At 32.5% G+C, this 12,741-nt stretch overlaps 1 protein-coding gene across 2 annotated transcripts; it reads left to right on the forward strand.

Moving 5' to 3' along the window:
- The first annotated feature begins 276 nt into the window (after window positions 1-276).
- On the forward strand, window positions 277-5,934 carry LOC114390323. 2 transcript variants are annotated; one of them, XR_003661877.1, is made up of 7 exons: window positions 277-962; window positions 1,528-1,615; window positions 1,803-2,193; window positions 3,964-4,161; window positions 4,520-4,792; window positions 5,146-5,241; window positions 5,390-5,934. XR_003661877.1 is itself a non-coding variant. In XM_028351024.1 (7 exons), the coding sequence occupies exons 2-7, from the start codon at window positions 1,563-1,565 to the stop codon at window positions 5,404-5,406; spliced, it is 1,035 nt and encodes a 344-aa protein (XP_028206825.1). In that variant the 5' UTR covers window positions 568-962; window positions 1,528-1,562; the 3' UTR covers window positions 5,407-5,934. The 2 variants fall into 2 exon arrangements, 1 of the variants encoding a protein (XP_028206825.1); XM_028351024.1 differs by having other exon boundaries at window positions 568-962; window positions 5,139-5,241.
- The last annotated feature ends 6,807 nt before the right edge of the window (window positions 5,935-12,741 follow it).

A 12,741-nucleotide genomic window follows, 5' to 3' on the forward strand; every position in this document is an offset into this window, starting at 1 on the left:
CCACAGAGTAGTGTCTCAGAAAAAGGTGTGTTGCTTATGATGTCATTCATTTAGAAGTTGAACCTGGTTTTGTAGTCAAGGGGAAAACCTGAGAGGGCCTGCTTTATTGATTGGGAGAAGCTGTTTTATATTTGAAAGTGAATTTTGTTTGCCAAGAGAAGTTTTCTTGATGAGAGAGGTCGAGAAAAGGGGAAAGAAAACATTCTCTTCCAAAATATTTGATAAGGGGGAAAATATTTGCACTTAAAGGGCTTGTAATTTGATAGGAAATTTGATTTGACAATGATTAAAGAGTGCGATGACAATTACAATTGTAAACTACTTTGCTTGATTTTCTTTTGGTTTTAACCATGAAATCCATGTACTAATTGAATTGTTGCTGCCATGGAGCGGAGAGTAAGAAAGACCTTCTTTTTAGCTTATCTGAAAAGCATTAATACTGTCCCTTTTGATGACCCTTATTTTCTGTAGGAGATGACCTCATGCATGGACCTAGTGAAAGTTTACCTATTTACGTTAATTCAATGCTCCTGGCATATGAATGTTAAAATTTTTATAACACTTAGATTGTTATTTTTTTATTGGAATCAGCTTCGCGTAAAGATGGAGATTGGACCTGTCCTAATTGTGGGAACTTAATCTTTTCTTTTAGAACTGTTTGCAACCAGGGACACTGTGGTGCCCCAAGACCATCCCTAACTCTAACTCCAGTAAGTGCAAGCTTGTTTTGGATTGTCATTTCATATCTTGGTGAATGAATAATTTTATTTGAAAAGGTATGCAATGGACAAACTCCTGAACTGGATGTGTACAAATAGATGACCTATCGTTCCAAAACAATAGAAGAGAAAAAACTTTCAAGGAAACCACAGTGGACTCTATTTCATATCTGAGGCAATACCTCAAAGAGAAGGGCAGCTTTGGAGACCTTACCCTCGGGATTGCATTGGCATGCACCAATGGTACTATATACGAATTTCATTTTATTTCCCTATCAACCCTAAACTAAATAAATTGTTCTGAAATTAATCGCAATTTATTCTATTAGAATTCAGAAGGAAGCAATTTGTGAAATCCGAGCTTTCGATTAAATCTTTCTTCTCTTAGGTTTGAAGCTTTGTCTGACGTGTTCAATGTATTCAATTGCTCAACATACATATGTAAAGACGGGTCTAATGCATAGTTTCCAAATTTTCCATATCGGAGAGAGAGAAAAAAAAACTCAACCACTATGGAAAATGAGAAAAAGATACAAAAAAAGAAAAAGTCAACTGAAAATATTTTCCTTTTGGATATGAGTTCTAAACTAACTGTCCATAATTTTCTCCTTGAATTGTTAGGCATTTTAGATTTTTCTCTTTGCAATTTGCAAAAATAAAGAAAGATAAGATTAGAGTTTTGAGATATTTTCAGTGCTAAGAATATTTCTGGGTAGGGGAATGCTACATAGCAGGAACTGTAGTAACATATGGACTCGGTGTTCTCTATGAGATATGATATTATCCTGACAGATTCTACTTCTCACAGGTCCCCCTGACACATCATGTCACTCTGCAACAACCATGCAGTCTGTTTATCCTCGCCACTTGGAGATTCCAACTTTTATTAACCCAAGGTGTGTTTGTTTGGTTAATTGTAATTCTTTTTGTGAAAGAAAATTAATGAATGACAAACAATATGTAAATTCTTGATTAGACCGGGGCGTATCTTCCTTAATATAAACTTTTTAAGTCACCAAAAAGAAAGAGTCATGGCTGCTTACAGTTTTATAAAAATGATTAAGATGTGATCCTCTTTTTTAGGTCTATGGAGAAGGAGGCTAAAGCTGCTCAGTTGACTATCTTCTATGATGGGCAAGTTGTTGTGTTTGATGATTTTCCTGCTGATAAAGTGCAGGAGACGAAGATGGCTACTGCAGCAGGTGCAGTTGCCCTTTTGTACTACACATTGAATCGGAAATTGCAGACTCACGATGTAATTGATGAAGATGGTGAAGAAAATGGGAGTGATTCGCCAGCTGATACGCCATTAGGTATTGGCTGTGTTTCTCATCGGTTAATCCAAGCCCCTGCAACATGGTTGGAGACAATTTCTACATTGTCAGAAACTCTCAGGTTCACTTATTCGGAGACACTTGGGAAGTGGCCAATTAGGGATTTGGCGTTTGGTATCAACTTTCTTCTAAAGCGGCAGGTAATGACAATGAGTAGATTTTGGTTCTTTGTCGGTGCCCTGATTTGAAGCAACTGAAAATGCAGGAAAGCTGTGTCGTTTTGTTTATCTATCTGTAACTTTGGGGACATTTAAGTAGTAAGTAGAATATAGAGGGTCTTTTTGGGTAAGCTTCTCTAGAAGCACTTATAGGAGAAAAAGGAAAAAATGAAATAAACTTTTCCATAAGCTAAAATTAGCTAATCATTAGCTTATTTGTAGATGTACTCTCATCTTTTAGAGAAGCTATATGAGAGAGGTTCTACAAATTAGTTAATGGAGAACTCATTTTAACTTATGGAGAAACTCATTTAATTATTTTCTTCTTGTTTTTTCTCTTAGAAGTGCTTCTAAAGAAGCTTACCCAAACAGGCCCAGAATCAGCATTAGTATGAAAGCAGGTGCCTATTTTTAGGTAGAACTATAATTGATCTGAAATGATAGTTGCAACCTGCACTCAATGTGCAACTCACATAATTCACCTAAAGGATTGCTCATGACTGACATTGATGAATGAAAGAGAGAGAAATAAAGAGAGAGAAAAATGGACAATGGTCACTGAAGTTATGTGAGTTAGGTGAACTTTTTCATGTGTAAATAAAATTGTTGATGATTAAATGGTTGGAAGACCAATTTAATGCTTTCCATCTCAATAAAAAAAATTATGGTCATCAAAGAAATAATCCCACATTTGGAGAGCAGTTATAATTTATATTATATCTGAAATGTTCCTTACATGTGATAGGCTCTTTTTTCTTTTCTTTTCATGGGTGTTGTTTTTGTTTTGCTTTTTATGCCTTCTCAACATAACAACAGTGGTTTGGGATCATGACATGCAATATTTGAACTTCTGTTGTTACCTGTTAATCATTATCACTTTGAAGTTGACATATTAGATTATTCTTGGATTTTATGATTTACATGATATGATTTCTGTTTATACTTTCTAGGAGAGTAATATGGCTAAGGTAGCTTAGAAATCAGACTATTTTCTACAAAATGAATCCTCACAAGATTGTTCACATGACCTGTGCTACCTTATATTTGATCTTGGTTTAAATCATATATTAAGATTTTTTAAGGTAGATCAGTTTCATGATATCCTGGACTACTGAATTTCTTCATCTCAGCTCTACATAAGTAGATGAGAAGTTTGTCTGTAATATTAGTTTTGTGCCAGTTTAATTTGTTCATATTAAGCTGCAGTTTGAGTATAGTAATCATGTATCTTCTTTTTCAATGCTTATGGTTGGACATTAATTCCATATTTGTTTAGATTTTGTGCCATATAAAATCAATCCGGCCAGTCCAAAATAAATGTTTACAGTATTTGTTGTTTGGTTAAGATGTTTAGAATTGATTCGTATTAGGAATGGATTCTATGGAAGTAACCAAGCAGTAGCTTTTGCAGCCAAGAAAATTGATTTTGAGTAAGAACTAAGACCTACTGGTTTTTCAAACAAGGTCAGCAATACTCGAAAATAAATTGCCAAGTTGGACCCTGTAGTTTTGCAAATGTATCCCAACAATTATAATTAAAAAAAGTAGTTCTACTGTACAATATCTAGGCAAATTCAAAATTCTAAAGTAAATTTTTTACTGTATAATCCAAATGAACCCTAAAAGACTAGACTATTGATACTCACAGAACATTATCTGTAGTTAACATGAAAAATGTAGTTTGTGGTTTTGATGCTTCCTTTTTATTTTATTTATTTAAGTTTGACTGAGTTTGTAAATTTTACTTTGCAGGGAAACTATCATGTGGGCAGTGAATTTTGTGGTAAGGACAGTGTACAGCTGAAAGGATCTGAAATTACTGCTGAACTTAAGTATCTCTTAAACTTGTTGACATTGTGTTGGCACTTTTCAAAGAAGCCCTTTCCCTTGTTTTTAGAAGAAACTGGCTACACTGAAGAAAACGTTCTCCTTCGAGAAGCAAAAGCAGGAGTAAGTCTTGTTTAAATTTCATGAAAAGTTGATAATAATTCAATATTTGTATTGTGTTGACTAAGTCATTTATAGTCATTAACATACATTCCTTTCGAGGAGGGATGGAAGGCTGAAAGCAACAGAGGATGCTGTTTTAGGCTGATAAAATATGGGATCAAAAATTGATAATAGGTGTTTTCTCTTTGCTTCACTTTTAGAACATTTTTCTGAGTTTTCTTTCTTTCTTTTTTTGGAGGGGTGTGAGCTGGCTCAATTGAATCAGATGAATAAGTAATACTTGCTACCATTTCAGTAAGTTGTATTCATTTGGTAAAGACAATGTATGTTTAAACTTGTCTGTTCATTTGTCATGCAGATTTTGAAACCAACTTTTACAATAATAGCTTATCACAAGATGGGATGCCTTTTGTTATTGATTCGTGGCACGCATAATATCAAGGATACTTTAACAACTGTTACTGGAAATGTGGTACCATTTCATCACATTGTTGTTAATCTGGGGGGTGTCAGTGATTTGGTTTTAGGTTATGCACATTGTGGAATGGTTGCTGCTGCTCGATGGATTGCAAAGCTCGCAACTCCTTGTCTCCTTGAAGCACTTGGCCACTACCCTGACTATAAAGTTAAGGTAAAAATGTTTCTTTTATAATATCCCCTGCCCTTTGACTAAATAATCCTTTTAAACACTTCCCTATTAGACCATAATATCATTTTTTTAAAAATATTGTGATCAAGCATGCATAGCTAGTAGATTGTAGTCATCATGGTTTTCTTCCTTATTTTCGTTAATCTTGAATTTGACAACAAAAGTTCTACTAGATCTGGAAATCATTCAGTTTGTAAATATTCTGTTTGGCTACTTAATTTCTCTTTTCTGGCTTTTGTCATTCTATATTGAATCATAAGGTTTAAATAAATAGTTAGTTGCAGTTTCTTTACTTTTCTGGACTACTTTTTAAAAGTCTTTTACTTAGATTGTAGGGCACTCTTTGGGTGGAGGAACTGCCGCAATTCTAACTTATGTGTTGAGAGAGAGAAAGGAACTGCCCGTAACCACGTGCATTACATTTGCTCCAGGTCAGTCTTCGTTATTGTATTCTTTGTGTCAATATGATCCTGCATTTTTGTTTTCAAAGTGAAAGGGTAGTAATCCTAGAGCACTTTGGGACTAATACTGGTTCACACAACCAAGTCTTCTGAACCTGACATCTTGTTACTCTTGCAGCTGCTTGTATGACATAGGAGTTGGCAGAGTCAGGTGATAGTTTTATTACTTCTATTATAAATGGAGCTGATTTGGTGCCTACATTCTCAGTTGCTTCTGTAGATGACTTGTGTTCTGAGGTTGTGATCCTTCGCATTGCGTATTGGAAAATGTTATTGTAGTCTTGATTTATTGACCATTATTGATTATATTTATGGGAGATTCACTGGGGGAGAGTGTAATTTAAGTAATTAGGACTTGCAATCAAGGTAGAGGACATCATTTGGTGGATTTAAGACTTATTTATGGTCATGAACTATTTTAGGTTCTCCAAACTGTATTAAAGGAATTGTGGGATGTTTTAGAAAGCAATCTTATAAATGTCCCTACTCTCACATGGTTATAGAGATTCAACATTACTCTCGCATGAAGTTAAATTCCTTCACAGAAATTCACAATGTTCCTGATTTTGGTTTGCTTACCTTATTGGGACTTGGATAAACCAATAAACTTGCTACAATGCCATTTGCAAGATGAATATGTTTGCAGTTCATAAATTTCATTTTAGATATTCAGTACTGTCTATTTGTACTGTATTACATATATAAATTTCCAAAAAGTAAAAAAAAAATCCATATTTTACATCGGTTCAACTATAAACGATGTAGAAAATATCCTCATTCTACATCGGTTAGGCGATAAACGATGTAAAAACTCTTCAAATTCTACATAGGTTGATTGAAGACCGATGTAGAAACTTTTCCATTCGTGCCCATTCTACATCGGTTTAGCGATAAACGATGTAGAAAATCTGCTCATACTACATTGGTTAGACGATAAACGATGTAGAAACCTTTCATTTTCTACATCGGTTGATTGATAACCGATGTAGCCACGTTACCATATCTAGTCATTCTACATCGGTTGAACTATAACCGATGTAATAACCTTTCATTTTCTACATCGGTTATCAGTCAACCGATGTAGAAACCTACCCATTCAACATCAGTTCTCGCCTTAGAATCGCTGTAGAAACCTACCCATTCTACATCGGTTGTAGCTAGACAACCGATGTAGAAAAGCCGCCCTTCAAAGATGGTCATAAAACCGATGTTGTGATTCAATGACCTCGGGTTACCACCACGCGTCATAACCGATGTAGAAAGGTCGTTAGAACCGATATAGAAGACCTTTTTTTTAGTAGTGTAATAAGAAAAAATAAAATGAATTTTTCTATATATATTATCTTCTTTAAAAAATAATTTTTAACTTACACATAAGTTGAATTTAACTTATGAAGAAGTTGATTTCATTTTTTTTCTTACTTTCTTCTTTTAGAATTACTTATGGAAGAGTTTATTTAAACACAGTGACTATATTATGGTATCATCTATTATGAAGGTTAATGGTAGATATGGAGAAAGTACATGCATGTATATATGAGGCTCTTCATTGGTCCCATGCGAGCGTGGCTTCGTAAAACCTGAGGCATTTTGGAAAGTAGTTGAAGACATGTTAATCCTTTCTCATCCTTTTCCATTGCAAGTTTTTTCTCCATTCTTACTAGCCAAATTGCAACATCTGCACAAAAACGTTATGCAATGAATTAGAAGTTACTAGATACAGGGATGTAGTGTGTGTTTGGATAGAAGATAACAAGCACACGTTTGAGGCAAATGTACGTTTGCATAAGTATCATCTTCTTTGCTTTTACTTTCAACTTAATTTTATCCATTGGATTTAGATAGAAACTGCACGCACCACATTTCCAACTTAAATCCAAACGCATAGGTAATAGAAGTTGCTCAAGTAATTATATACTTATATCATATTGAATATAGTTAGTTACTTAATTAACAACGTTAACCCTTTCTATTACGATAAACGCTTATGGTGGGAATGGATCACCTTTGTCATTACTTTGTATATAAAAGCCTTGTATTTTTTCCTGATTCAATGAATGAAAATCCAAGTTTTTTTTGCCACAATTGTAATATGGTATCAAATTAATCATTCTAACTTTTTCCCTTTTTTCCTTCTTTACCATGGAAGGACATTCTCCAAAATTCCATGTCCATGGTGCTGAATATTGTAATCTTGACCCATCTCATTTTCTTACTAGCTAGCATCTATATTACCTTCACCCAAGTGAGAACCACCATGTGCCATTCTTATTTCTCCTCCTTTCAATGGCGACAATTGTCACTATTGGAGCAAGAAAATGAAGCATACTTTGTTATCCAACAACAAACTCCTTACTTTTTAATTACAACCTCATATGCCCAATGTGGCAGGGCCGATCCTGAAATTTTATAGGTCCATGACAAAATATTAAATAAAATCTTTTTTATAATTAAGTATTTACAAATAAACACGTAAATTTATAAAATCATATATATTTTATTTCACTAAATAAATAATATAGTTTTAACAAATTTAAAAAATATCACATTTTTTTAATTTAATTCACTTTTATGCTATGATTTAATATTCAATTTATATATCTAAAAAAATTACATACACATATACATCAATATATAAAGTAGGAATGATAGAAGGACATATCGTACATAGGTAAAAAAACATTTGATTTAATATTATATTACTCCGTCAAATTTTATTAAATTTGAATAAACTCGTATGAAACTCATCTAACTTTTAATATTTTTAATTTATTTATATATTTTTTAAATATTAATTATATTTATGATTTAATTTTTTTTATATTTGATCCTATAAATAAAATTCTCTAACTTTATCATCATCTATCATTGACAAGATATTATTTTATATTAAAATTTATATATATTTTATTCTTTATTAATATACCAATTTTAATTTTATTTCCTTTATAATTTTAATTTTTGTTTGTGTTTCTTCAATATATCATAGAGCTGAAAATTCATTTCTTATGAATTTATGACTTGGAAAACTAACTAAAAGAATGACATTTTTAATCACGTCACATTTTAATTTGAATAAAAAAAAGTGACATAAAATAAAATAATATTTTCAAATTATTTATAAGAAAATATAAAATAATACAGGAAATTTTTTTACAAAATTTTATATATATATATAGAAAAATCAGGCCCTTTTTAATCGTAGACCCAGTGCTGCCGCTCCTGACGATCCCACAGTGGTGATGTAGCCCAAAAGTAATATATATAAGGGATTTAAATTATAAATTCTTATAGTAGTCTTTTAGTCATATGTAAGATGTATCTAGCTAGATTGAGTATCTATGATGCTAAGCATATTTGTAAAAACCTATCGGTGACCGGTTCGATCGAGGTAATACGTATTAGGTTATTAGGTCAATAATTAAATTAGGAAGTTATTAATTGACGTATATGACCCAATCATAAGTAACATAAATTTATAATACACATCAAAGTTATAAAAATTATTAAAAATAAAAATTGAATTAATAAAAATTATATTTTATATTAAATTATAAGGATAATATAATAATTATCAAAATTATATCGATATAATTTAATCTTTTATTTATTATATATATATATATATATACTATTTTAGACACTATCAATAAATTGCAAAAACTTAGTGGTAAGTTCAACCTTGACCTTCAAAGCACATAATCAATCCTGCTGCAGGGATAATTTTTTTTTTCTTTTATGTTTATTTACAATGAAGCAACAATGCATAGTGCCCAAAAGCAATTTCTGACACATTGAGCCTTGCGCAGCCAGTAGCCAGTTGGGTGTTGCTAGGTGCATCCAGCATTATTGTTGGTACACCCAACATTTTTTTAAAATACCAAAACTGTCCCTGCACCTTTTTTTCATTTTTTCACATTGATACGGATCAACTTGATCCGTAAGTCTTTTACAGAACAATACGGATTAACTTGATCCATAAAAGTCTTACGGATCAACTTAAATGACTTACAGATCAAGGATATTTTCGTCATTTCACCTTAAGTGCTGGGTGCATCAGCAATAATGCTGGGTGCACCTAGCAATACCCTAGTCAGTTTCGACTCTATCTTGGGCTACACAAAGCAATATGTTCAACTTCTCGGGAAGCACAAAAACCATCATGTTAAGTGATGGACCGGGACGAGTCACAATCCATCGAGTCGACGATTTAACTAGAAAATTGGTCAGGTTATACTGGGTTTCTCTGGACTGAATGAATGCGTATCTAATTCGATAGGTGATCCAAGAGTGTTGTTAGGTACACCAACATTATCATTTGTGCACCTAGAAATTTTATTTAATTTTAAAAATACCCCTGTGCTTTTTACTTCCTTTTTAAGTTCATTTTTAAGGTTTTTTCAGTTACACTTTCTTTGCTTTCTCTCTTTCCTATTGGTTTTTCATTGTTGGGAGAGGTGCCGCTTCAATCGAGGTGAAAGTGTTACAAATGTTCGTCGGTGGTGATTGTTGCAGTGATTGGTTCGGTTGTTAATGGAGATTGTCAGAGATACGCCGAAAATTTTTGTGTTTGCGTAACATACAGATTAAGTAATTCGTAAGTTTTAATATAATTTATGGATTACATAATTTGTATGTTTTATACGGATTATATAATCTGTAAGTTATATTAAAACTTATAGATTACATAATTCATATGATTTATACAGATTATCTAATCCTTATAAACCATATGAATTAAGTAATTCGTATGATTTATACAAATTATCTAATCCGTATAAATCATACGGATCATGTAATCTGTATGAATTATACGGATTTTTAATTATCTTTTTTTTTAAAAAAAGAAACATTAAAATTTTAATTTTTTTAAATTATAAATATGTCATTATGATTGTTAAAAATATTAATTTAATGTGTGAAGAAAAATTATATTTTTATATGTTTATTTGAAATATAATTCGTATTATTGGTTTAAATGTTTTTAAAGAAGTCTAGATTGATAATTAATTTGTAATTACTTTTTTTTTATATTTTGAAAATGGTATGATTTGTAAGATAATTTATAGTTGTAATTTATGGATAATTTATTTGACTTTTTGTGGTCTAAAATTGATTGTTTTGTGTGGTAATAATTTGATGAATTAGAATTAAGTTGAATAAAATAATTTATTTGACTACATATGTTGCGGTTATAATTTTTTATGTATTATATGGTTATGAATTGTAAGTATAAAGAGTTGATTTTATTGGTTTTTAATATATAGGGTTATCAATTTTAATGTTTATAAAATGGTATGCAATAAAAAATTACGTAAGGTTTTATGTGATAGTATATGTATGGTGCGGTTAGGGGTTGTTTGTTTGTGATGTTGAAAATTTTGAATGTCTTGTTAAGATGAACGGAGATCAATGGATGTATGACATTATAATATCTGAAGAAGTTGATTTAAATGATGAAAATGAAGACGAAGGTGGTGTGAATGAAGAAGAACATGTTGATTGTTCTGATGCCTTTAATACTTCTCAGGTAATAATGTGATTTATTGTTATTAAATTAATAAAATGAATGTCCCTTTGAAGACTAAACTTGTGTGGCTTGCATTGTAGGTGTTTGCTAACTGAGATGATGTTTTGCAGTGGGTTCAATTAGTCGCTTATGAAATTGGATTTGTTGCGGTGATTATGAGGTCAGGCATAAACACTGGTATGAGAGGAAGAACTTCATTTGTGTTAATTGGTTGTGAAAGGAGTGGTCAGTATAGGTGTAGGAATAAAGGTTTTGTTAGAAGAGATATTGACAGTAGGAAATATGGGTGTCCCTTTAAATTTCGTGAGAAATCAGTGGTTGGAGGCCAAGGTTGGATGATGAAGTTAATGTGTGGGAGTCATAATTATGAATTGGTCAAGTCTTTAGTTGGACATCCATACGTTGATCGATTGACTAAGGATGAGAAGACAATTATTATTGATATGACAAAGTCAATGGTGAAACCAAAAAACATTTTGCTAACGTTGAAGGAGCACAATGCCAATAGTTGTACAACAATTAAACAAATGTACAATGCAAGAAGTGCATACCATTCTTCCATAAGAGACAGTGATACTGAAATGCAACATCTAATGAAGCTTCTTGAACAAAAGTAATATATTCATTAGCATAGATTAAAGGATGAAGATATTGTACGTGATATCTTCTGGTGTCATCCTGATGCAGTGAAGTTATGCAATACATGTAATTTAGTGTTTTTGATAGATAGTACTTACAAAACAAACAGGTATAGACTTTTGTTACTTGACTTTGTTGGTGTGACACCAACGGTGATGACATTCTCTGTTGGTTTTGCATATTTGGAGGGAGAACGTCTAAATAATGTGGTCTAGGCTCTAGAACGATTTTGAGGTCCTTTTCTAAGACGTGATGCCTTCCCTGAAGTTACTGTGACTGAGAGAGACCTAACATTGATAAATGCAGTGAAAACTGTATTCCCTGAGTGTACTAACTTGTTGTGTAGGTTCCACATCGACAAGAATGTTAGGGCAAAATGTAAATCCCTAATTGGTCAAAAAAATGCATGGGAGTATGTCATGGATGCCTGGGGGAGTTTGGTTGATTGTCGTTCCGAGCATCAGTTCGATGATTGCCTTAAGAAGTTTGAAATTGCTTGTTCACCATGGCCAATGTTTGTTGACTATGTTAACGAAACATGGATAATTCTCCATAAGAAAAAATTTGTTAAAGCCTGGACGAATAAGGTGATGCAGTTAGGAAACACAACAACAAACAAGTATGAAAATGCTCATGTTTTTTTTTATTAGGGTTGATGAATTCATGGATTTTAATTATTGTATTTGTTTATTGTTTATTTGTGTATTTGAAATATAAGATTGAATTTGCTCATTGGGCTTAAAAAGACTATTACAGAATAGTCTTGGAGACCTATGTAGTGTTTGGGATGCCATGAACAACATGATCACGCTGCAACACACTGAAATTAAGGCATCCTTTGAGACAAGTACACATGTGGTTGAACATGTTTTTAAGGTTACCTTATACAAGAGGCTACTTGGCATGGTATCAATGTATGCTTTAAATTAGATTGTTGTTGAGTATAAGCGTGTATACTATGCTGGCAAAAATCCTTCTCGTTGTGGATGTGTGATGAGAACTACTCATGGTCTTCCATGTGTATGTGAGCTATCCAAATATGTTCTTGGTACCATCCCACTTGAGACAATCCTTATGTTTTTTCGGAGGCTAAGTTTTTCAGACCAAGGGTTATTTGAGCCCCAAGTGACCATAATCGAAGAGATGAAAACCATATCTAAGCGATTTGAGGAGCTTGATGTTTGTGGCAAAGTAACTCTGAAGATTAAACTCTGGGAAATTGCCTACCCTGATGTAAACTCTATGTGTCCTCCTCCAGAAAAGGTCAACACCAAAGGTGCACAAAAGAAACCGATGACCAA

The sequence above is a fragment of the Glycine soja genome, chromosome 16, assembly GCF_004193775.1.
Source record: "Glycine soja cultivar W05 chromosome 16, ASM419377v2, whole genome shotgun sequence".
In the NCBI taxonomy this organism is placed as follows: Eukaryota; Viridiplantae; Streptophyta; class Magnoliopsida; order Fabales; family Fabaceae; genus Glycine; species Glycine soja.

Excerpts from the sequence above, each read along its gene's own strand:
- LOC114390323 (XM_028351024.1), top strand. The coding sequence starts at position 1,563 with ATGCAGTCTGTTTATCCTCGCCACTTGGAGATTCCAACTTTTATTAAC. Across the intron at positions 1,616-1,802 it reads CCAACTTTTATTAACCCAAG|GTCTATGGAGAAGGAGGCTA; the intron begins GTGTGTTTGTTT and ends CCTCTTTTTTAG. Across the intron at positions 4,162-4,519 it reads TTCGAGAAGCAAAAGCAGGA|ATTTTGAAACCAACTTTTAC; the intron begins GTAAGTCTTGTT and ends TTTGTCATGCAG.